This window comes from Miniopterus natalensis, chromosome 12 (genome assembly GCF_054644295.1).
Source record: "Miniopterus natalensis isolate mMinNat1 chromosome 12, mMinNat1.hap1, whole genome shotgun sequence".
Lineage (NCBI taxonomy): Eukaryota > Metazoa > Chordata > Mammalia > Chiroptera > Miniopteridae > Miniopterus > Miniopterus natalensis.
In genome coordinates this window covers 41,248,002-41,270,547 of record NC_142092.1, presented here as the reverse complement: position 1 = coordinate 41,270,547, position 22,546 = coordinate 41,248,002, and the positions used below count along the sequence as shown (strand labels likewise).

Below are 22,546 nucleotides of genomic sequence, written 5' to 3'. Positions count from 1 at the left end.
TGACTTAACTTACTATTTTGCACATGTCCCCACCACCTTGAACTGAATCTTACCTTTAACCTAACTTGTCTTTGAACTTACCTTTTATTTTTTGAGCTACATTTTCCTTTATTTTACAAACTTCAATTTCAGTCTATTCCTAATTTACAGAAACAACAATAATAAACCTTTTGGTTGAGTAAAATATTCTATAGCAGTGCTACTGAAAGTAGTCAATCCCTAAATTATTATCCATTGGCAAGAAGATAATGGGTTTGTGCTGGAGAATTAAATCAACTATTGTTTACTTCAGTTAGGTGGATTTTTTAAATTCTTTTTTTTTTGTTTTTTTTTGTTAAATAAAGACATTCTCAATGAAGCAGTATGTTGATTCAGTCTGGTACAAGCTCCTTATCATTTCACCCACCTTTAAAAAACAGTTCACACATCTGCAGAAGTCCACAGACCACACTGAGCAGCACTGCTCAAAAGCAACACTTCTAAATCATAAACTGTGTTCTTATTGCGTGGGACTTTAGAATAGGTGACAGGTCAGGGCAACGAAACTCTCCAACACAGCCCTAATAAATGGTGCAGCCCAGGATCCCCTTGTTGGTTTATGTGGAGAAGCTACATGTTCACAGTTCTATTAACTACTTAAAGGTAGGTGACGGCCTAAAAATCAGCTCTGCAGGGACCCCAGCTGGGGTCTTCCCACTCATCAAGCTGCCTGCTAGTCTGCTGCTGTGCTACAACAAACAAAAATAAGGGACTACACAGCTATAAACAGTATGTTCTTATTCCCAAATGACAGGGTTAAAAAAGCGCATGAAAAGCATTACAGCTCAAGGATGTTTGTGCTTCTCCAACAACAAAATATACTGAGAAGTTGGAGTTTTGCTTGCTTTAAATTACGTTTAATAAATTTTCTGCAGAGAACATGCTCAAAGAAAGCAACTTAAAATAAAATGTACTACTTCATGATTCTTTTTGCCTATTTACCTAAATTATTGCTCAGAAATGAGAAGGCACTATGGGCAGGGTAGCCACTGAGGAATGAGAAGAAAGGAGACAGAATTTGAAAGTGTAAGTACCTATTAGAGTGGGGTCTCAGTGAGCAGAGGAGAGAGAAATGAAACGTGCCCCTCTTCTACGTAGCAATGTGCCAACCCATCAGCTACCAGCTGGAGCTCAGGCAGGCTACCTAAAGCAAGGTATAGTACCATTAAAATTACTTGAATTTGCTGAATTATTCCAGAGATGCAACAAAGGTGATGCAGATACCACACTATGTATTAATCTGGACTTCCTAATCAGGGGACTTCCTAATCAAGCAGCATGTGGATTCCCATGTACTACATAAACTACACCATGGAAATAAGAAATGACATAGATATGAAAGAAATTTTGGAGATTTCTGGCTCCTTGACTCTCAAAATGTGGTCAGTGGGCCCAGCCGCTGTGGCTCAATGGTTGAGCGTCTACTGAGGAATCAAGAGGTGACCAGTTCTATTCTTGGTCAGGGCACATGCCTGGGCTGTGGACTCGATCCCCAGTAGAAGTGCAGGAGGCAGCCAATTGATGATGTTTCTCTCTCATGGATGTTTCTATCTCTCTCTCCCTCTCTCCCTAAAAATCAATAAAAAAAGTATTTAAAAAAAAAAAAATGTGGTCAGTGGATCAGGAGCATAGGCATCACCTGGGCACTAGAAATGGAGGCTATCAGGTACCGCTCCAGACCTGCAGAAATAGAATCTGATTTTAACACGATCCCCAGTGGCTTGTATGCACATTAAAGTTTGAGAAGCACTGCTCTAGTTCACTGGTTCTCAACTCTGCTGCACTTTAGAATCACCCCTGAAGTTTTCAGAAAAATACTGATGCCCAGGTCACAGGTTAGGGGAACCGGGAACCAGCATTTTATAAAACACACTGATCTAGTCCTATCCCCTCATGTTATGGATATGGATGAGGAACTGAGACTCAGAAAAGTTAAATGATTTACCAAGATTACAGAAATTACTGGCTGAATTAAGAGTAGATCCTAAAAAATACTTAGAAGAATTGTGTTGCCAATAAAAAAATGTTGAAGAAACCATAGTTACTAATAAATCAAAATTTATTTTAAAGATCTAAGGTTTCATTTTACTCTACACTGTGTTGAACTTTTGCACTTATTAAAGAAACAAAGGCATATTCATACTAATTTTATGTACTACCCTTTGAACCTTGACCTGTATTTTTCCACAGGGGGTAAGGGGATAATTCTCCATCTGCCACAGCACAACTGGTAGAGACACGGTGAAGCCTCAGCCTTTGTTCCCTAAGTCAGCAGTTAGGTCAGAGTAGTAGGACCACGGGTAATTCTTTTCATTTCTTTTGCTTTCTAAAATTTCTTTAATGTGAATGTTCCTTTTTTAGCAAAAAACGAAAGCAAAACAAAAGCACTTCAAAACTACCTTTAAAAAGAAACCTCAATTTAACTTAGCTTGAAAAGTCCAAAATACAAGGACAATCACTGTGTTCTGATTATAAATTTTCCAAAGCAGAGAAATGATACTTAGCACACCTAAGACAAGAAACTTCTACCACAACTGCTGACCCTTTTGGTGGTTGATGATTATGTCATTACATTTAAATTGCCCATAAATTAGCACTAGATACATGGGCATGTGGTGGGAGGTGTGGGTGGAGAGAAGGAAATTAAAAGCTGCGGTCAGACTTGAAAAAAATACCCCATAAAGCAACGTATGTTTCTGACAGTTGAAACAGACTGCATGACAGACAGCAAAACCACATTTCCGCATTTTTTTTTTTTTTTTGGAATGGATCTGTGGCTTCATGCCACCAAGCAATATTTTGGTTTACCAAAATGTACTCTTATGGCCTTTTTAATTTCATGTTTACTTAACTTTCCTTACTATCACTGCTGTTCTCATTCAACTACAGCAGCTTAAGACTAGCGTCTAAAGGGGGGCAAATTTAAAATACAGTTTAAAATGCCTCACATTAGGAAAAAAGGAAGAAAATTAGCCACACACATATAATTCACATTGACTAAAGCAACCATTGTCATTTCAGTATTTAATTCACACATAATGAGCAATGAAAAGAGTTATTTCTTTGAAAATATAGTAGTGATTCCTCAAGTAAATCACAGACTCAGCCTCATGTTTACATGAAATTTCTCAACACAAAAAGGATAAGGAATCGCTGACCTATCCACAGTTCTTGGCCAAATAATATAAAAATTAAAAAGAAAAAGAAGAAAGGAATGTCTGGCGCAAAGACTTTCCATAGCTGATGAATAATTTAGAGCATTGTGAGCCTATTTTTAATGTTAAAAAAAAGTTTAAAGAGAAAAGGTAAAAAAAATGAGGTAATTTGCAAACTCCCACTATTATATCTATATAAAGTTAAAGGCAGTAATCAAGCAAAATGAAGAGAAACATTCTCTCTCATACACTGACACAAAGGTCAAGCACCTTCCTTACAATCATATGTTCCTAAAACTACTGCCCACACAAAGGGCTGCCTGGCCAAGTCCGCTGTGGTCTGGGGTACACAATAAAGGCACAAATGCAGGTCTTGCTGAAAAAGAATCCTAGAGGCTCTTGGCAGAAGTACAGATTTGCCAGGAGGTGAAGGGAAGGTGCTGATGCGAAGACATGAAGGTCAAAGAAGCAACAAACTCACTTTTATTCCTCCCCTCTTCCTCCTGTCACTCCTTAGGTGCCTCATCCCCTAGCATAATCAAGACCAAGTTCCTTTTTCTATTAATGCTACTAGGATTCTGCCAGTCTGCAGAGGTCACTGCCCTAGGGCTTTCCGCTATGCATTTACACACCATCCAACGAGCTGCTGGGCCAACCTGGGTTCCTCCTTTCCAGCCACATGTCACCTGCTCAACCCTGTCTCTCTAAAACATTTATTGAAAATCTGCTGTCAGATCCCAGGCTAGCTGCTGAGAATAAAACAAATTAACCAAAAAAGACATGATCCTTCCCTACTGTCTGACTAATCTTCCCTTTGCTTTCCTGCAACAGCCATGTACTAGAACTAGCATTCAAGGCCTATTCTGCTGTAACACATCCCAAACCTACTTTCTTAACCATTCTCTCCCATATCACCCAACCAAGCGGGAAATGTTAACCACAGCCTGAACACGCACAGCATTTTCCTTTCTCTGTGGTTTCTACTTCAAATGCGCCCCTTTCCTCTCTTCCTGCCTAAGTGACCCCTGCTCTGAGGTCCCATTAAAATGTCCCTATATCCTCTGTAACAGCATTCTTAATCACTCCTGAGCCAGAAGACTTCCAACCTCATCTGCCTATGTCACAACAGTGTCATCACCACACACTGCCTTGTACTGTTCAAATGCCATAAAAAAGATTGCAATCTCCATGGAGACAAGTGTTCTACCTTTCATAACTCCCTAGTCCACAAAGCACCTTGCACATAGTGTGAGGTCAAGTAGCATTTGTTGAATGAATGGTAAAACGCCATCACAGCCTTTGCCTTCCGTTGGAGGTGCCCAACACTACTCTCTCTTAACCAAGTAACTCTCTCAATGAAGGAAGACTGTAACAACCTCATGAGGATTAAGTTCTTCTTCGGGCTTAAGTCTTCAGGTTATAATCCTCTTAATCTCTGGACATCTAGTTCTAGATATTTCAGTTTGAGAAGCTAAATATTTTCATTTAGAAAGTTAATTTTTGGGGTGTGCCTCAAACAAATAAACATGATAAAAGCGTGCCCCCAAACTATAAAACGGAATATCAAAGAAAGAATGGAATTTATAAACCTAACCTGGGAAGCTGACATGAACATCATCTCACAATCCAAATCCAACAAAGATTTCGCCAATTTTTTTTCTGTATGCATCCTAAATATCCTATGAGTTCTTACTTAGATTATAAGGAAATCCTCTCCTTAAATCTGGTTAAAGCAGGTCTAACTATGGGCCTCCTTTTTAGGCCAGCTGTATCAAGCATTTGGAAATGAGCTGCCAAGTTAAACAGCAAGGTTTTTGTACATAAATGTACTATGCCTGACCCAGCCTCTCCTAAATCTCATGAATGTTAAGAAAAAGGCTTACAAGGAAGTAGAGCTGTCATCTCAACATTCCTGGAACTTATATAAAAGAAGAGCTCGCTGGAATTTTGCAGGACACAATTTCTCCATTAAGAAGCCCAAACAAGCATTTTGTCTTTCCCAACTTAGCCAAAAAAATGTTCAAGCAAGTAACTGTGGAATTACCACCATGCTTTTTATTGGCCACTTTAGGTGAACTATAATATTTTTTTAGGTTAACCAAGGCAGACATACTTAGTGGTAATAAGCCACACTCCAAAACAGTTTTATGTCCCCAAAAAAATCAAAAGCCTCTAAAATAGTTACCTACATTCATAGCACAGCACAACAAGAGTATGCAAAGGGGGGAGGGAGTAAGCCCAAGTAAAACTGAGGTTCAGTGATCAGTGCCCACACTTCAAAAATAAAATGAACCCATGTTCTAGACTCACAGGCCACTTAGAAAATCCAAGGTTCTACTTTATTTATTACAATGAGATCAGGACAACACAGAGGTAAGCACAATGTACTTTGACCTAACCTAAGTGAAAGAGCAGGACTATTTTGCAGCAAGATCTGCCCTGATCCCTCAGCTGAGGCAGATTAGACAAAGGTCATGTTGAAATCTCAGGCGGCCCAGTCTAACATACACATCTTTGCACTAACCAGACGGATGTCCCGGAAACTGGCTGAAATGACTGAGAATGTTCAGCACTGACAAAGGAATGAGGGACAACGCTTGAAAAATGTTACCTAGAAAAGAATGCTAATTCTGAGGCCCTCAATGGGGAACCGGGACAACTAGGCCTCCTTTCAAGCAAGAAATTTCTGCTAATCCAACAATTCCAACAAAGAAGTCTATTACCCTCCGTTCTTTAGGAGAAAGATGGTCATAGAGTATCCCCATTCTGAGCTTGAAATAAGAACCCACTGCCATCAACTCTACTTTGCTCCTTATCAGGAGAAAAGGGTGAAACAAACCTAAAATGACAAGTATCGTTTCACAGGTTCTCTCAAAATGACGTAACTCACTAGAGAAGCCAAACAAAACTGATTCTTGTGTCCTCTACCCACTAGACACTAGCAAGCCCTCTAAGTTGTGGCAACCAGAAATATCCGCAGATAGTGCCAATGTCCTTGGGAGAAAGCAACTGCACCGGTTTGAGACTACTGCTCTCGACAGGCTCCTTTGTTTGGGTCCTGGTTTCCTCACGGGATCAGTTGAGAGCTAAGGGACACAATTTTGCATGAAAGTTCAGGAACTATGGGGATCCTCTGAAATCTGGTCGATGACCTCCATTCCCATTCTCACCCCAAGTAGGCATTCAATGGTTTTTCAGTCCTCTGGACATTCCCACGTGGTTATAAAAGGTACTGTGCCTGCTAGAAATTGCATAATCAGAAGTACAAAATTATCTACAGGCTTGTGGCCATCAGGCCATGAGCCAGAGGTGGAATCTGCAATAAAGATGAACCAATTGGTTCACTATCTCAGTGTACGTGCTCATCAAAAAAATAAAAAACAAAACAAAACTGTTTATCCCCAGCCTGGAATAACTGACCAATTCATGGCTGTGTGCATGGCTCTGAAACTCTGGAGCCCTGACTGAGAAACAGTTATACTAGTCAAAAGTCCTGAAGCAAAAAATAAAGGAATTGTTTTGCAAATTAAAAACTGAATCTGAAGACAAAGCTATTTCCACTTATTGGAAAAAAAAAAACAAGAAAAAAAAGTGTTCCTTCCACTTGCATGGCAGGTAAAGCAGAGCCAGAGCAGGACTGCATGTGCAGAGTCCTGGGGTCCAGTAGCTAGGTGGAGAAAGCCAGGTTAGTGTTTGAGAGGACTGCTCCCCCACACCACAATTCTCAAAAAGGACTAGCAACAAAGAACTTGTTGATCTGAGAATTTAAAAAGCATCTTCCTGATAAAGGCACATACCTAAATGGAGACCTGTGATTATTTGTTAACAGTTAAGCTCTCTGTGTACAGAACACAGCAGACTAACCAGGTACACTTGAAAAAACAAAAATAAAACAAGCTTACCATTAAAATAGTTGCTTAGGAGGCAGGTACTGCCAAGGGTTCAGAACATGGGCTCTGAAGCCAGACAGCCCGGGTATGAATCCCCACTCTGCACCTTACGGGCTATAAAACCCTGGACAATATCTTAGCTTCCCTTACATAATAGGGACAACCAAATCCCTTCCTCAAAGGGTTCTGAATTAAACACATTAATACATCTAAAGTACTTAATGCATCACCTGGTACATAGGAGGCACTCAATAAATGTTAAATGTTATTGTCATTAATATTCACCAAAGACACACATATGGAAAATCTGTTAATACATGTAGTCAAAAAAATTAGTATTTCCTCATACAAAATTTATTCTAAATCTTAACTTACTGAAGTGGCATGCCTCCAGTGTCAAGTAATGAAATTAGGAATAGAGCTTTTGCTAACGCTGGTAATTTTTAAATCATATGATGTAAGAGCTGAAAGATACCATAGATATAAATCATAATCGGAAATCAATTCAATCCTACATTTTAAAAATGCCCAATTGCCAGCTCAGGGACCTGTGGCAGAACCGTGACGAGAACTCCTAACCTTGGATGGCCTTCCAAAGCCTTTTTTGCTCATCACAAAGCCAAAGAGCTCAGAAACAAAGCTTATACATGCATAGACAGTTGACACTCAAATATAGAGTTCTATAGCACTGATTCATTCAATTGCTCCACCAAACACTGTTTCAGGTGCTAGTAAGAAAACACACTCTTCCCTTTGGAACTTATACTTAAGTGAAGAAACCTGATCTCTATTATGTCCTTGATTCATCAGCTCAAAAAGGTCAAGATTAAACATTTCCCCCTTCTTTTATTTACCTAAGATTAACTTATTATAAACCAAGTTGAAAAGTCCCACCCATCCCTAAGTAAAGGATCCTCATGGGACAACCCAAGAAACCTTGGGGCTTAAGGTATCAAGCTCATCATATGCCAGTTTACAGACATGCTTTTCTACTCCAGACTTCACCAGGTATACCCTTAGCTAGAGAAAATGACATATACATTGGATTCTGGAAGGGTAACTAATCCCAGGAGCTTATCAAACAATAGGTAATAAACTACTACATATCCCCTTTAACACTTTGGAGAAAATTATTGAATTACATTATAATTCATATAATTTCAGAAGTTGTATGACTAAATTTTCTAATATATGCCAAAGGAAAACCATAAAAACTGATCACCCTAAAGAAGTACTGGTATTATATTATAAATATTATTTTTACTACATGTTTTACAATAACTGCTCTAGCTCTGTATCAACATTACTTTAGCCTGAATGATGACCCTGGGAGAATCAGTGAATTCTAACCATCTTCTAATTAACTGTGGGACTTTGTCATTTAGCATCTGAGTCATTTTATTCATTCACACATGAAGGGAAAAATGCTTCAGCAACATTATTATATGAGTGAAAACGTAACCTGATAAAATATAAAGTAATATATATGTGTGTATACGCACACACACATATACATATATACATCAGGGTGAGGCAAAAGTAGGTTTACTGTTGTTTGTACGGAAAATAATACAATTAATAAATAATAATACAAGAATAAACTGTTTCATGTATTCACAACTGCAAACCTACTCTTGCCAGACCCTGTATAGATAAAATATTAAATACTATATATATAATATAGATAGATATCCATTTCTACTCACAGCTTTGTTAGGTTAATTTTGGACTTAAAAAATTAAACCTCTGAAAAGAACTGTTATAAGAGACTTTCTGAGACCAAAAAGAATAGGAGTCTTAATTTCTGTTCACTATGTCACAGAAAATAACAAACTAAAACCAAACAGTAATCTTAGACCGAAGGAGCTAAAAGAGATCTTGGTCTTCACTTACACTCTAATTTTAAGTTGACAAGAGCAGTCCTGAGAAGTTAAGGTACTCAGCAATATCACACAGCTGGTTACCCGCAAGGTCAGAAGTAGAATCTGAATGTATTTGGGGGGACGCAGTAGAGTATGCTGATACTACAATATTCCAAATATAGGATTTGGAATACTGCAGAAAAATCTGAAAGATCACATACCAATGATCTGAAATTGAGTCAAACCCAGGACCTACTTTACTGGCTAGCTGATCTCAAGTTATTTAATTTCTCTATGTCTCAGCATCCTCATATATAAAATTGGAAATATAATAATACTATAATTTCATAAAGTTGTGAGAATAAGTAAAATATGGCCTGCACAATAAGCTCTCTAAAATAGCTTTTTGTCATGATTATTACTCATTCAACACTATATCCCATCTTCACTAATAAAAAACACAGATAGCCTCAAAGTTCCTTATCCCTTAAAAAGAACTAGAAGCTTGCATTTTTACTGATTTGGAGGGAAGTTAAGCTGAACACATCACAGTGTAGTTAAGATCAATACCTCGCCACATTCACTCAAACCACATGCACACTAACCTATTAATAGTACAAGAATTCTTCACATGCAGACTAACTAGTGATAGGGTGATGTTCAAACTGAATTTTAAATTCAGTTAAGAAGGATTCATGTTTGCATCTTCAAAAAGGCAGATTCCACATGCTAAAATACATATATTCTACTTCAACTAGCTTAACTCTCCTGAAAGGCACATCAAGTTCAGTTGCTTTTACTTTCCCTTTCTACCTGGCATTTTTCCACAAAATTAACAATTAGGCACCACAGACCTACCTAACCTAGGCTTGGAAGCTCTGCATCTGTTATCCTGTGACCTATATATACCCTTAAATGATTAAATCACACAATCTGAATGCAAGTATTCCTTCATTCACCTGTGCTGACAGGCACAGTTCTCAGCAACAGGGACACAAAAGAACAATAAACACCCCCGTACCCATGGAGCTTACATTCTAGTGGGAGAAGGGAGACTGGCAAGAAACAAGTTTATGTCTAGTACAGTGTGTTTGCATAATACACTTTAGGAATGCAGGAACGGCCAGTTTTATTAAGCACTTTACTAAAAGGGAATCTAGGCTTCATATTTTAAATTGTGGATCCTAGCCTCCCAGGCATTGGAGGGTAGAGGGAAGAAGGCGTAGCCTCTGTACTTATATACAAACACACAGATCAGATCTCTAACTAGAGATGATACCGTTAACACCTCCTAGACTGCCAGTAGCACCCCTTGCTCCTCATGTTGCATAGAGTCAAGAACATCATAGAAACAAGCACACTATTTGCTGTTTTGAAAACAGCGTAGTCAGTGAAAGGAGCCCTGGAAGGGAAGTCAAGAAACCTATTTCCTTTTCTGCCAGGGACTCTGGCTATGCGACCTGGGGCATTTGCAGACCTACATGAAACCCTGGTCTCCCCGCCAGCATGCTGATCCTCCAATACTGTGACACTGGGCTAGTCTAAGCCCTTAAGCCTCAGTGTCATCTGTTCAAGAAGGCCAGTGGCATGACACTGCTTGGCAAACTGTCGGGTACTCCACCAACAGAAGCTATTTAAATAAATACATGGATCCAAGCTTGCTACTTGCTTTACAGGAACATCAGGAAGATTAAGGAGAACATATAAAATGCCTTAAGCTCTCTGTAAAGAAAGAGTACTAGAGCTCATAATTGCTACGATTACCATTCTTTCAGTTATATTTCCTTGCATTTTCAAATTCTTTAACCAAAATAATCCACAGACCTTCAGAAGCAGAATGCGGCCAGAAAATAAGAACAGAATCCTAATTAAAATAATAAGTGAAATAAGCTTGCTAAAAAGTCAGAAAGTCAATATCCATCTTCCTTCCCTCAACCTCTCACTGCCTAAGTTGCTGCAAACACCAGGTCATAACAGGACCTGAGGCACACCGTGACCAGCCAGGTTGTGGATGGAGCTCAAGTCCTGCTCCAGCACAGCAGCCATCCTTCCTTTCCATGAAACACAGAAGCTCCCTTCACAATACAAACTGTAAAGTGCTTGTGGGTAAAATCACCAAAAATGATACAAACTGACCCACTAACCAGAGGAGAGAGTACCTAAGAGTCGTCAAGAAGTATTTCTCTTCTGCTTCTTTGACAATACATCTAAGAAAATCCACACCTTGACCTTGGTCCCCCTGGATAGAGTACAGGTTTCACACTGCAGCTCTCTGAGGAAAGTTTTGGTTTAGTGGTAAAGAAATAGCAAGAGCTTGGCATAAACGCTGGGCCAAGTCCAATGAAAACAGAGAGGGTATACAGATTTGCGTTGATGAATGCCAGCTAAATACCTCTTTACAGACATAAAACAACTACCAAGAACAGCTGTTACCAAGGCAAAGTCAAAACAACTCCAATTTTTGCTTTTGACTATTACTTTTGAGGCCCTTCCCCCTTAAAGTAGAGCAATAATTTCATGAACTGTTTGTAGTGCACTTACTCCACACAAGTCAGCTCCTAAGCCTTGCAGACTGTCATCACCAGTGGAAATACTCAGTGGCCCACACCTAACTGTGCTGCCTCCTGCTTCTCTCCAACAGCCAAGCTTGCCAAACTGATGACACCTTTGCCACAAGGCCACTGGATGTGTTACCATTGCTGCAGTGCTAGAGTTTTTCTAAGAGGAAGTGGGGGGAGGGATCAAGGGAAAGTACCTTCTAAATATCACATCCCTTTCACTTGCTCCATAGCCATCAAATATATTATTGCTGTACTGAAGTTATAAACCAGACTAACCAGTCAAATCAAAGGCAATAAAAATGTTCTCATTATAAACAAACATAAATAACTACAAAGTGCACATTTTAAACATTTCATTCCCAACTGACTTTACCTATTCAATTGTGCAAGAAGATTTAAAAAAGGAAAATTTTAGAAAAGACAAAGAATGTGAGAGAGTGCCAGTGCCTGCGCTATCCCGACCTCTTTGAAGCTGCAACAGTACCTAAGACTCACCTTATTCTCAGTGCTTTAGTCCAACCTACCTTAAAGGAATTATTACTTAGGATACCAAGAACTTTGCCCGGCAAAACAAAAATGAAATATAAATAAACAATATCCAGTAGGGAATATGGGGCAGTGAGAAGGGAATATCCTTTTTGAATGCTGCAAAGAAAATCTTTTAACAGTAAAAGCAAAACATTTGCCTTCATTTAAAAGTTTGAGTTGCGTGTGATTTCCTGCATCTAAGAACCTCTTTCTGAACTACAAAGAGGCCACAAAACATCACATTTTCCCCTCCCAGCTTCCCCCTTCAAAAACCCACAAGATGGTGATTAACAAACAGCCCCTTGTCTTCAGGCATAGTTTTAGAAGCCACAAGGAAAAGATAAAAGTTAAATGGAAGAGCGAGTTTGTAAACAAATGAGAAAAATAGGTTGCCCAGGGAGGAAGCAAACCAGATCTTGATAAGCACACAGCTCTTCACCCCATTTGTGGGAGACTCCAAGTCAAAGTAAGCAACCCCTGCCTTCTTATCCACTAAAAAAAGTCCAGGCCCAGCTTCCAGGCTCTAACTTTGTCTACGGAGAGCTGCAGAGAATGCCTCATCACCGCAGGAGTTCTGGGTATGAGCCTGAAGTTCAGTGACTCAAGGACAAACCCAACGACTCTCCCAGCCTTCCAGAGGCTCTCCATTCCAGAAATGAGCTGAAGCCGAATCTCCAACATAGCACAGGCCCAACTCTTAGGAGACATCCTCCCAGGTAAATTCACCCCGGAGTCCTGAATCCACTACCTAATAACTATTATCACCTTCTGCAGATCTGATCCTGTTTAATCACCCTTTGATTGGACATAATCCCTTTCTTAGAATCAATGTGAGAATTAAAGAATTTTGGCAATGTGCCCAGATCAGTGGTAAGCAAGTGCCAGATATATAACAAACATTCACTTCTGTTAAAAGTAAATTTCAATTCCATTCCACAATTACTGCTGTAGGTGAAACACCTTCAGATATCCCATGAGAACTCAAGAAAGAGAAAATTAAGAACCCAACATGCAAGAAAAAAAAAGAGGAATCCTATGCCATCCAGAAAACACTCCTAATTATGCACATACCCTGACAGGTAAAATTTCCTCCACCAGATCTGCTTCTCCTCAAGACCATGTGACAAATAAAACGACAGTTCACTGGGTCCTTGCCCAAGACACTGCCACTTGGTATCAACTGTCCTTTAGATATCTTCTCACAGTTTTGTAAAAAAGTATGTAACTTAAAATTTACATACATCTAGATTTACTAAACAGGGCTGAAGTTGTCTCCCTACCCTCAAAATGTCCAAAACAGAACAGCAGGAAGAAAAAAACACACACCATCAATAACCTCCATTTGGTTACTATTAATTATGGAATATTATCAAAGTATGAGTAATCTTAAATTAGAAAAGTTCTTTAAATCTTAATGAAAAACAGAAATGCAAATAATCCCCCATCACACAAGTGCAGGATCACCTAATTGTACCTGGAGGGTTTTTTGCAGTCATCAAAATTCCACTTATAATCTCTCTCTGGCATTTTGCAGTCTAGTATTGTCCACCCACTCAGTATTCAGCCCCTCAAGATTATTTCCCAATGTTTATACAGCAAAAGAAAGTCATCTCAGCAAAATTTTATTGGTTTATTATTTACTTTCAGATAGAACACCTGAGCTCTAATGGTTCACTTTCATTATTATACAAGAGTTTAATCACAGCCATTTCTAAAAAACATAGTCATTGTGCAAGAATACAAGACACATTTTTGCCTACATTCTCAAACACCTACTCCTGAATCTACTCCTCCAAATCTAAGCATATACAATATAAGACAGGAGGTACACAAGAAATTAGTAATGCTCAAGAAAAGTATTCTTATGTGAAATTTGGTCTAAACAGAACTTTAAACAAACTGACTTCCACTGCATGCACTGTCCCCAAATAAATTTACTGCACCCCAGAATCAAGCACACTCAAGGCTGCAATGTCGTGCCAGTCGTATATTACTTCAACCTCAATAAATCTCTTGCTATTCTCCAAATCCTCGGCTGCTTTCTAAAATAGTTGACGAAAAAGCTCCAACCTAATTAACAACAGCTTCCTCTGCAACTGTGGCCTTGATTTCACTTATTTACACATTAACTGCAGCCTCCTTTTGGCCAATCTAGTCTATTCTCTTTACCATGCCGAGCCTTTTATCTGCCCTGGACAGCATTTTCTCCAGCAGATGAAGTAGATGCCGATTGATTTGCTGTCGAGCATGGTAAATTAATAGCAACAAATTGCTGAGGGCCCGTCTCCCTGCTCCACCATGCTTCGGCAGTTTTGCTTTATTTGCTCCATGATGGGCAGCAGTCGGCCTCTTCAAGTCAATTTCTTCTTAACAACCTGCAATACTTTTCAATGGTGAAAATAGAGCTGTTCCTTGTAAGTCAGAAATCAATATCCTATTGCCCTTAGAAAATGCTAAACAAGCAGTATTGGCAATCCACTTGGTACTAGAGGGTATCAGATATAATGCAAATCCATACTGCTTCCCTCCTTGTAGTTATTACAGTTTGCTAAAAGGTTCCTAATGTCATTTATCATCATTTACCATCGACCAGAGAGGCTACGATTATGATATCCTATCAGTTGGCAAGGCCCTTTCATTTCTATTCAATTAATATTTCAGCAGCACTCAAATGGTTGCGGCCCAAAATCTCATAATAAAATTTACATGGCTTGGAGTGAAACAGGAGTTCTCTTGCTCAGGATTTTTAAAAAAATAGTAATTTTATGTATATACACATATACACGCATACACACATATGCATTTATACCACACATAAACGCATGTATATATAAATATGCAATACTCACTTCTTTTAAGTTCTAAGTCTTGCAGCTTTCTAAAATATTCTAATTTCTAAAATTCAAATACTAAGCTAAACTTTTTAGAGGCAAAGAAAGCTTCAGAATACTGAGTATTAACTATGAGGAAGTCACGAGATGTTCTCAAAATGTGGTATGCTCATCTCCATTTACAGTTCCTAGAGGATGAATTCACATACTACCTATTTTTCCTAATCTGCATCAAATATTCACTTCTTAAAATCATAACTACTGCTGTCAGATTAAATCAGGGCAGTCTTCTTTAATTACAGCATTACAGGTGAAGGTTGGGAACAAGCAGTGTTTAGCAATGTTATCAACTGCACGCATCACCCTGTTCTGCCCACGGTCACTGACCCATTTAGAAGCCACACTGTGTTTTATAAAGAGGTACAATCAGCAAAAGAAAGTAGCTACTAAATGATGGGTCAACTGCCCCATCCAAAACAAAACACAAAAACTCCACACTTAAGAAAATCCTTAGGGAAGATCAATGTTCTTTTGTTTTTAAAAATTCCATTATGAAGACATCACGATAAAACATGTGCCATTTCTAACCATGTTCCATTTGTGACCTTCACTTTCATGCTAGAACTTAAGACAGGGGCAAAGCATTAATTCATGTTACAGCCTAGAACACTCCTCTCTAACTTTTCTGGGGGTTTTTTCCAACTTCATCAGCTCAGCTCTATCGATCCTACTAAAGATTACCAGAAATTAGATTCATATTTTATGCTCTAATTCCATGTCATGTCACCGAGTTCCCCTTTAAAAAAAATTCAACTAATTCTACCAGACTAATGCTATTTACTCAGTTACCAAAATTTAAATTAATTATGTTCTCAAACATAATTGTTAAAAATTGGCAACATTATGCAGGCTTAATTAAGATTAAATCCAATTTACTAAATGTACTTTAATTGGTACTAATTACATTAGCTTTCATTTCAGAATGACAAACTCCCCATAGGTTTCACTTTATAGTCTATCAGAATCAACACAGGGTGACTGCCGATGAGCATCCTACAGAAAAGGGAGGGGCCATAATACCAGACCCCCGACCCTGTTTGTCACTGCTCTGTGCTTTTATCCTTTTATCAATTTGCTATGTCACAGAGTCATGACTCCATCACAGCCATCATTTTCTGTTCCAATGAAAAATTTCTCTAAAAATAAATACTCTGTGGCTGGCAGCAGCCAAGAAGAACAGAAGCGTTAACCAAAAAAATACACAAAGGTTTCAAATATCAGTGCCACCAATTACTAGGGTACTTCCAAGGACTCTGGGGACTCCTACTCTTGAACCCTTCAGAGACACAAATCTAATAAGTGAATAAGCCTAACCCGATCTTGAGAACTAGGCCCAATTATGCCGCAGGGCAACTTCCCTGCATTATTGCTGCTTTCCATTACGAGGGTATCCAGCGAGTGCATCTGGAAGAGAAGCCAAGAGGAACCAAGGCTGTCTGCCTAGGAAAACAAATAAAGACAGATATGCCTCTGCGCTTAAGGGGGAAAAGAAAGAAAATATAATAAGTAGGTGGTTTGCAGGGCTGTCTGTATTTCATAATGTGATAAACTGCCCTCAGGATTCTTGATATGATTGAATTTAAAAGCAAGAGGAAAAAAGGGAAAATGTACTCCATTCTCAATTTTAAATAGGTGACATTTGAGCCCAACCGGACAAGAAGATGACAGAATTACAAAGGTAGAAAATGTGCAAAATTAAGGGATCTCCCAGACAGCGCCCCACCAAAACAATACATACAGCCAAATACTATCAACTCTGTGCCTCCTGTAAATGGAACAGAAAGATCTGGAAGCTAACTGGCTATGGTAAATAAGATACAGGAGGAGAAATAAAGGGACATTAATCATCTGGTCCAATCTTTAAAAAGGCACCAATTAATCTTGGGTGGTGGGGTGAGGAAAAAAAAAGGACAAGTACAAGATCCAGACCTAAAATGACATGTAATGAAGATAATTAACAAACAGTATCTCTCATGTAATTTATTCCTGTAAGGTAGAGCTAAGGGGAGTCCATCCATAAGCTTGATGGATTTTGTGTAGGCAGGAGATGTTTATACATTACTAATCTAAACAGAATTGGCAAAGATGCCAAAATAAGAATTCAATTTTAACACGGAGCAAACTATATTATAATGTTAATATTGACATAACCATATAGAATATAAAGTAAAAAGGTATCTGAAACAAAAACTTCTCAGTGTAAGGAACAACTCCTTTCCCCCCAACTTTTACAAATACTGCCTATCCAATCACTTTTATTATCTAACAGTCACCTTTTAAAGCTCTACTGAGTATATTCTGAGTATATGGTAATTAACTACACCCAAAAAGGAATCTAAAAGTAATAAAATCCTAATAATGTGATCATTTCATATTTTTTAAACTTAGAAGGTAATGACATCCACCATGAATATAGTAAGAGATGAAACGCACTAAGATTTCCCTCCTCTTTTCCCAGCAGGTAAACACACACCTACCTCTGAAATGGTTGAGACAGACCTGAAGCACTTTCACTAGGTGATCGCTAAAAATGAATGCCTGCTAGAGGAATTACTATTGCCAAACAATGTTTTTATATATATGCTATTTTTCTATCTAGATAACATAAGCCATTTTACTCAGTCTCCCACAAAGAAAAAAGCTGTTTGAATCATATGTCTCACTGCTCTCTAACTAATGATTATTTTCTTTTCTTTTTTTGGCTGTACTAATTAATAGGTTTTAAGACATAGTGTTGAACCTTATCACATCCTCCTATCAGGCTCATTTACTCTGTACAAATTTTGGAAGTAACAGTTACAGTTTCTGGTATGATCCAACTAAATAGCCTCAAGGGGACCAGTACGAGGATTTTACATCAATTTCCTTTGCAGCACCAGAGCTTTCATTTTGATCCTCACAGCTCACCCTCAATCCACTCTTTCACACCAAGCCAATGAAGGCCCACAGAATTTAGTTTTCCTTTTTAATATTTTCCAAGAAAATCTCTTTCATTAGACAAGTTTGCAATGCCCGAAATACATAAATCAACTCTCTCAAATGAAAAATAAAACCTATTTTAAAATTTAGCATCCTGGTTATGAAAGGGTACAAAGTTGAATATGCACTCAAACATTTTAAATCACATCTTTAAATGATTAAAATTAAAATAATGTACAAAAAAGATGGGAAACCACACCTGAAAAAAGAACATTCTTACCAAGTAGTCTTTTAAAATAAGTGGAGTCACAAAAATGTGAATAAAACTGCAAAAACATACAATGTTCTTTCCAAAATGTCATTTAAAATGGTTATAAAGAAATAAATAACTCACCTGCTTGTGCATTTCTATATTCAACCCATAGGACATCTCATAATACTGTCAAAGAAGGAAAAGCAATTAACTTTATGCCTTTCATCAAACAATTTCCCTTGTTTGTTCAAAATTCCCCCAAGTATGTTTAAAACAAACATAAAAGCTTCACCTAAACCAAAATATCCATAATACGTATACTGTTAAATGAGGAGAAACATTCTACCACTATCTTCAGCCTAATAAACTAGAAGCCACCTTAAGACACAGACTCTAAGAAAATAACTCCCAAAACTAAGAAAATCAAGTTCAAACAGAGCATTCTAAACATCTCAAGTTGTCTTTATACATCACAAGCAGGTGAATGAAAAAGGTCTGATGAAAATCTGGAGCCATAGGGTCTCTAATTCCTAGGCACAGCAGGCAAGTTAATGGCAAAAATGTGTCTCATACAAATGCAGATGTTTTAAAAGAACTATTCAAAAAGGTGATGCCACTTCAGTGTTCAGCTTCTCATACATGGTATACTGCTAATGTTCATACATTCAAAGGAAAAAGGCTTGACAGGAAATGAATGAGTTACTCTGAAGCCTCCATGAACAAGCATAAAAATATGCTTGGTAATACTTTTGAAAAACCAGATCTGATTTTTTTGAACATGTAGTTGAACTGGCATTACAGAAATTCAGTTACGCAGGAGATGACAACACTCCTCAAGCCAATGTAACACTACAGAAACTGCAAACGCACAACACACACAAACACACATGCATAGTAACACAGAGTGGGGGAAATCTGAAAAGGTGTCTGGTGTCTTTTGTTATCCATCATTCTTTAAAAGAAATAAAACATTAAAATTTTAACAGTTTCCAGAAAAACGGGTTAAAATTGTTTGGAGCAAAAGCAGTAAAACAACAAAGAAAACCACTAACAGAAACATTTTGCTTATGACTCTAAACAAAACATAAATGAGGTTTTGTTTTTTGGTTTGTTTGTTTTTTTCCACTCTGTAAAAACAAAGCACAGAAAATTATACCCCATGCAGCTGAACTTTTTGAAATTTCAAATCACAGCTGGTTGTCAGAGGCAAGTTGTAATATCCTGGAATTACAGGTTGCTAATGGTCACATTCCCATAACCTCAACTGCACTGACACTGAAACTGTGATCAATCTTGCAGCCTCCAGCAATCTGAAGGTTTTCTTGCTTTCGGTATCCCAAATAGACACTATGAATCTATGACACAGTTTTCTTACCATGACATAATGCCGCTGCATCTCGGTCTTCTCACTGGCCAGTTTCTCACATTCTAGCTTCAGGCTGTTCAAGACATAAGGAAATCTAAGTACAACAAAGATCTTGACTTTCAATCTTTAAATATAAATATACATTCTCTCCTCTAAATCATCACCTACAAAACACCAAGTCAACTATCTTAAATACCATCCTCATTATTCAAGGAGAGGCAGGAGAGAAAGGGGGTGACTGGAAGCAGCCTGGACTTACCCTTTCAATGAGAATCAAATGTGGGGGTTTTGTTTGTTTTAAGAAAAAAAAAAGCCTCCAGCCAATTTAATTCCAGAACCTCATCCAGACTTGAATATTCACTAAATTCGCTTAATAAAATAAGAACAATAAAAAAAAAACATCAATAATGTCTACATATCCAAGCACAAATAAGTCCCCCCGAATGTCACAGGGGAGTTTTTTCTTTAATGTTCCACGAAGTGATTAATGAAAATATGAATCAAGCCATGTCTTATGAATGATGTCTTATTTTTTTCCCTCCAAAACAGAGACAAGTTGAACACCACCACCCAGGGGCAAAGCGTGGACTGGGTTCAGTGGCTTGTTTTGATTCTTGCATTTATGAAATAAGAATTACACGTCATTAAAAAGCCAGTGGAAAAAAATATTTCAAAAGCACTCTAAGCCTACTGATAGCTTCTAAAACAAAAATATTATTTTCAGCATAAAAGTAATGAAATCGCTCACTTGTGACTTCCCAGGGCTCGCGGCTCATCGTATTTCAATGAAATGGCAGAAAGTGAGAAGGAATCAAGCCCGGAGTACTAAATCAAGGAAGTCAAAAGGCCCCAGAATCTTCCCAACCTTCCATTCTCCCCGCCCCAATAAATCAATATCGAAAGTTTGGCCTCAGCGTTTTCCAAGTCGCCTCAGTTTCGACTGTTCTTTTATTTTTTTTAATTTACGGGAGAAGGGAGGCATGTTTAATTTCTTTACACCTGCCTAAGAAAAAGAGGCCTTGACTTGCCCTTCTGCCCACAAGGAAAAATTATCATAATAGTGGCAAGAAAAATTAAAAATTAAAAAGAGAGAGAGAGAAAAGAAAGAAAAGGGAGAAGAAAAAAAAAACCGGTGGCGGGGTGTTTGTGTGTGTATGGGGGGGGGGGACAAGAGCTAAGCAAACAGGAGGATCAGCTAAAGTCAATATCGTTACCTGTGGTATTGAGCCTGTAAAAACTGAAACTCTTCCTTAATCCGATCACAGGACTCGGAAATTGTAAATTTAAAGGGTTGAGCAGGCTGATGCGGTGCCTAAAGAACAACAATAAAATATTTAATTAGCCCACATCACAGGCGAAGCAGGGAGATGGAGAAAACACACCACGCGGCGCGAGCGGCGGGGGGGCCCACGTCGCGCAGGCAGGCAAAGCGCGAGGAAAACTCTCCTCCCGCCACCCCCACTTCGCCGCACAGCCCGGCAGGGGCTGGTTTCGGGTGCCCCGGGGCTCCCGCGTCCTCCAGCCGCCCCGGACCCCGGGTGTTGGGGACGCCGCTCCCCTCCCTCGCCAACTGCATGCGCCCAGGGGCAGGCGCACCCAGCCCACTCCCTCTCCCCACCCGGAATCGAAACTGGCCCGTCGGGGGGACTCGCGCCATGGCGTCGGGCCACAACCAGATCAGGGGACGTAGGGACGAGGCCGCCACCCTCTCCGGCCCGACAGTTAGCTGGCTCCCCCGCTCGTCCCCGGGGCCCGAAGCGCAAGGGGCCGGCGCCCCGCACTCCCGAGCCGCCGCCAGACCGGCCGCGCCGCCGCCGAGGGCGCCCTCCCCGCCCCGGCGCGGAGTCGCGCCTCCTTCATCGCTCGCCCCCCCCCCCCCCCGGAGTCGCGGCGCGGGGACGACAAACGGCTCCGCACAGCTTCCAGGGGCTTCAAAGACAACAATAAGAAAATGGCTACAACTCAATTGCCTCTCCGCACCCCCTCTACGAGAGTGCCACCGCACGGGGGCGGGGGGGGCGGGAGAGGGGTGGCGGGCTGCTCCCCGAGCGGGGTGCCGGGTTCGAGCCGCCCTCCACACCCCAGCAGCCAAACACACAACTCTGCGCGCAGGGGGCGACGCGGGGAATCCCCAGCCGCCCGGCGAGCCCGCGCCCCCGCCGCCCGCACTTACCGGGTGTCTGGTCTGCGGGTACATCTTGCTCAAGTCGCGAATCATCCAAACCGATTTAGTTGGCTGCGCTGGGCAGAGGCGCGCGGCTCATTGGCTTTAATGGCCCGGAGGAGGAGGAGGCGGCAGCGGCCGGCCGGGTCCGAGGGGCGGCTCAGGCGGTCCTGGCCCCCGCCGGGTCTCGCGTGATGCGGGCGGCAAGAATGCACGGCGGAGGCGACGGCGGCGGCGGCTGGGTGCGGGCGGGCGGCCCGGCCGCTCCGCATTCCCCGCGGGCGTCACTGGCCCGCCGCGGGCATTGTCCGGCGCGCGTCTCTCGCGGCAACGCTCCGACGTTCGCTTCGCCGAGGCGCGCCCGCCGAGCCCGGCGCCGCAGCCGCGCCGCTCGCCCGGGCCGGCAAGTGCGAGCTCCGTGCCCCGGCGCCCCCGGCAGCGCCGCCCGCCTGCTCGCTCGCTCGCTCGGTGTCCTACTCCAAACTTTTTTTATTTGTCTTTTAATTGGTTGTTATTCCTCCGAATGAATGATCTCTCTCTTCTTTCCTAAAAGCAAACACAAACTCCTTTGGTTCGGAAGAGGTCTCAGCGGTGCTTTTTGGTTTCTCTGGAGATTTTTTCACTTCACAGCAACGATCTTTTAAAAGGCACCTTTTAGCTTCTTTAACCACATCTCATTTCCTTATTTTTCTTCCTTCCTGTTTTCTTGTCTTTTTTAACCCCAAAATGAAGGGGATTATAAAAAAAATTAGAGTGAAACGCTTGCGGCTTTTTTTTTTTAATTCCCTCTCCTTTCAAACTCTGCGAACACCACCTCAAAATAATATACAAGTGTGTGAGAGAGGGGGTAGACAGCAGCCAACAGCCCAAACACCCGCTCAGAACAGCTCTAACAACACGCTCTGTGTAGGTGACTTC

At 40.3% G+C, this 22,546-nt stretch overlaps 1 protein-coding gene across 4 annotated transcripts in view; it reads right to left on the bottom strand.

Annotated features, from left to right (window-relative positions):
- The window catches only part of LOC107544921 (transducin-like enhancer protein 4), a 135,239-nt gene extending 113,414 nt beyond the window's left edge, over window positions 1-21,825 (bottom strand). For 2 of the 4 annotated variants that reach the window (XM_087822715.1, XM_087822716.1), the window contains exons 1-4: window positions 21,083-21,147; window positions 20,679-20,776; window positions 19,474-19,537; window positions 18,240-18,284 (exon numbers count right to left, since the gene is read on the bottom strand). In XM_087822715.1, coding sequence (XP_087678841.1) covers window positions 18,240-18,284; window positions 19,474-19,537; window positions 20,679-20,776; window positions 21,083-21,121 — 246 coding nt within the window. In that variant the 5' untranslated portion in view covers window positions 21,122-21,147. Of the gene's footprint in view, window positions 1-18,239; window positions 18,285-19,473; window positions 19,538-20,678; window positions 20,777-21,082; window positions 21,148-21,637 lie in introns of those variants that run through there. The other 2 variants (XM_087822713.1, XM_087822714.1) reach the window with 2 other exon arrangements.
- Between the last annotated feature and the right edge of the window lie 721 nt (window positions 21,826-22,546).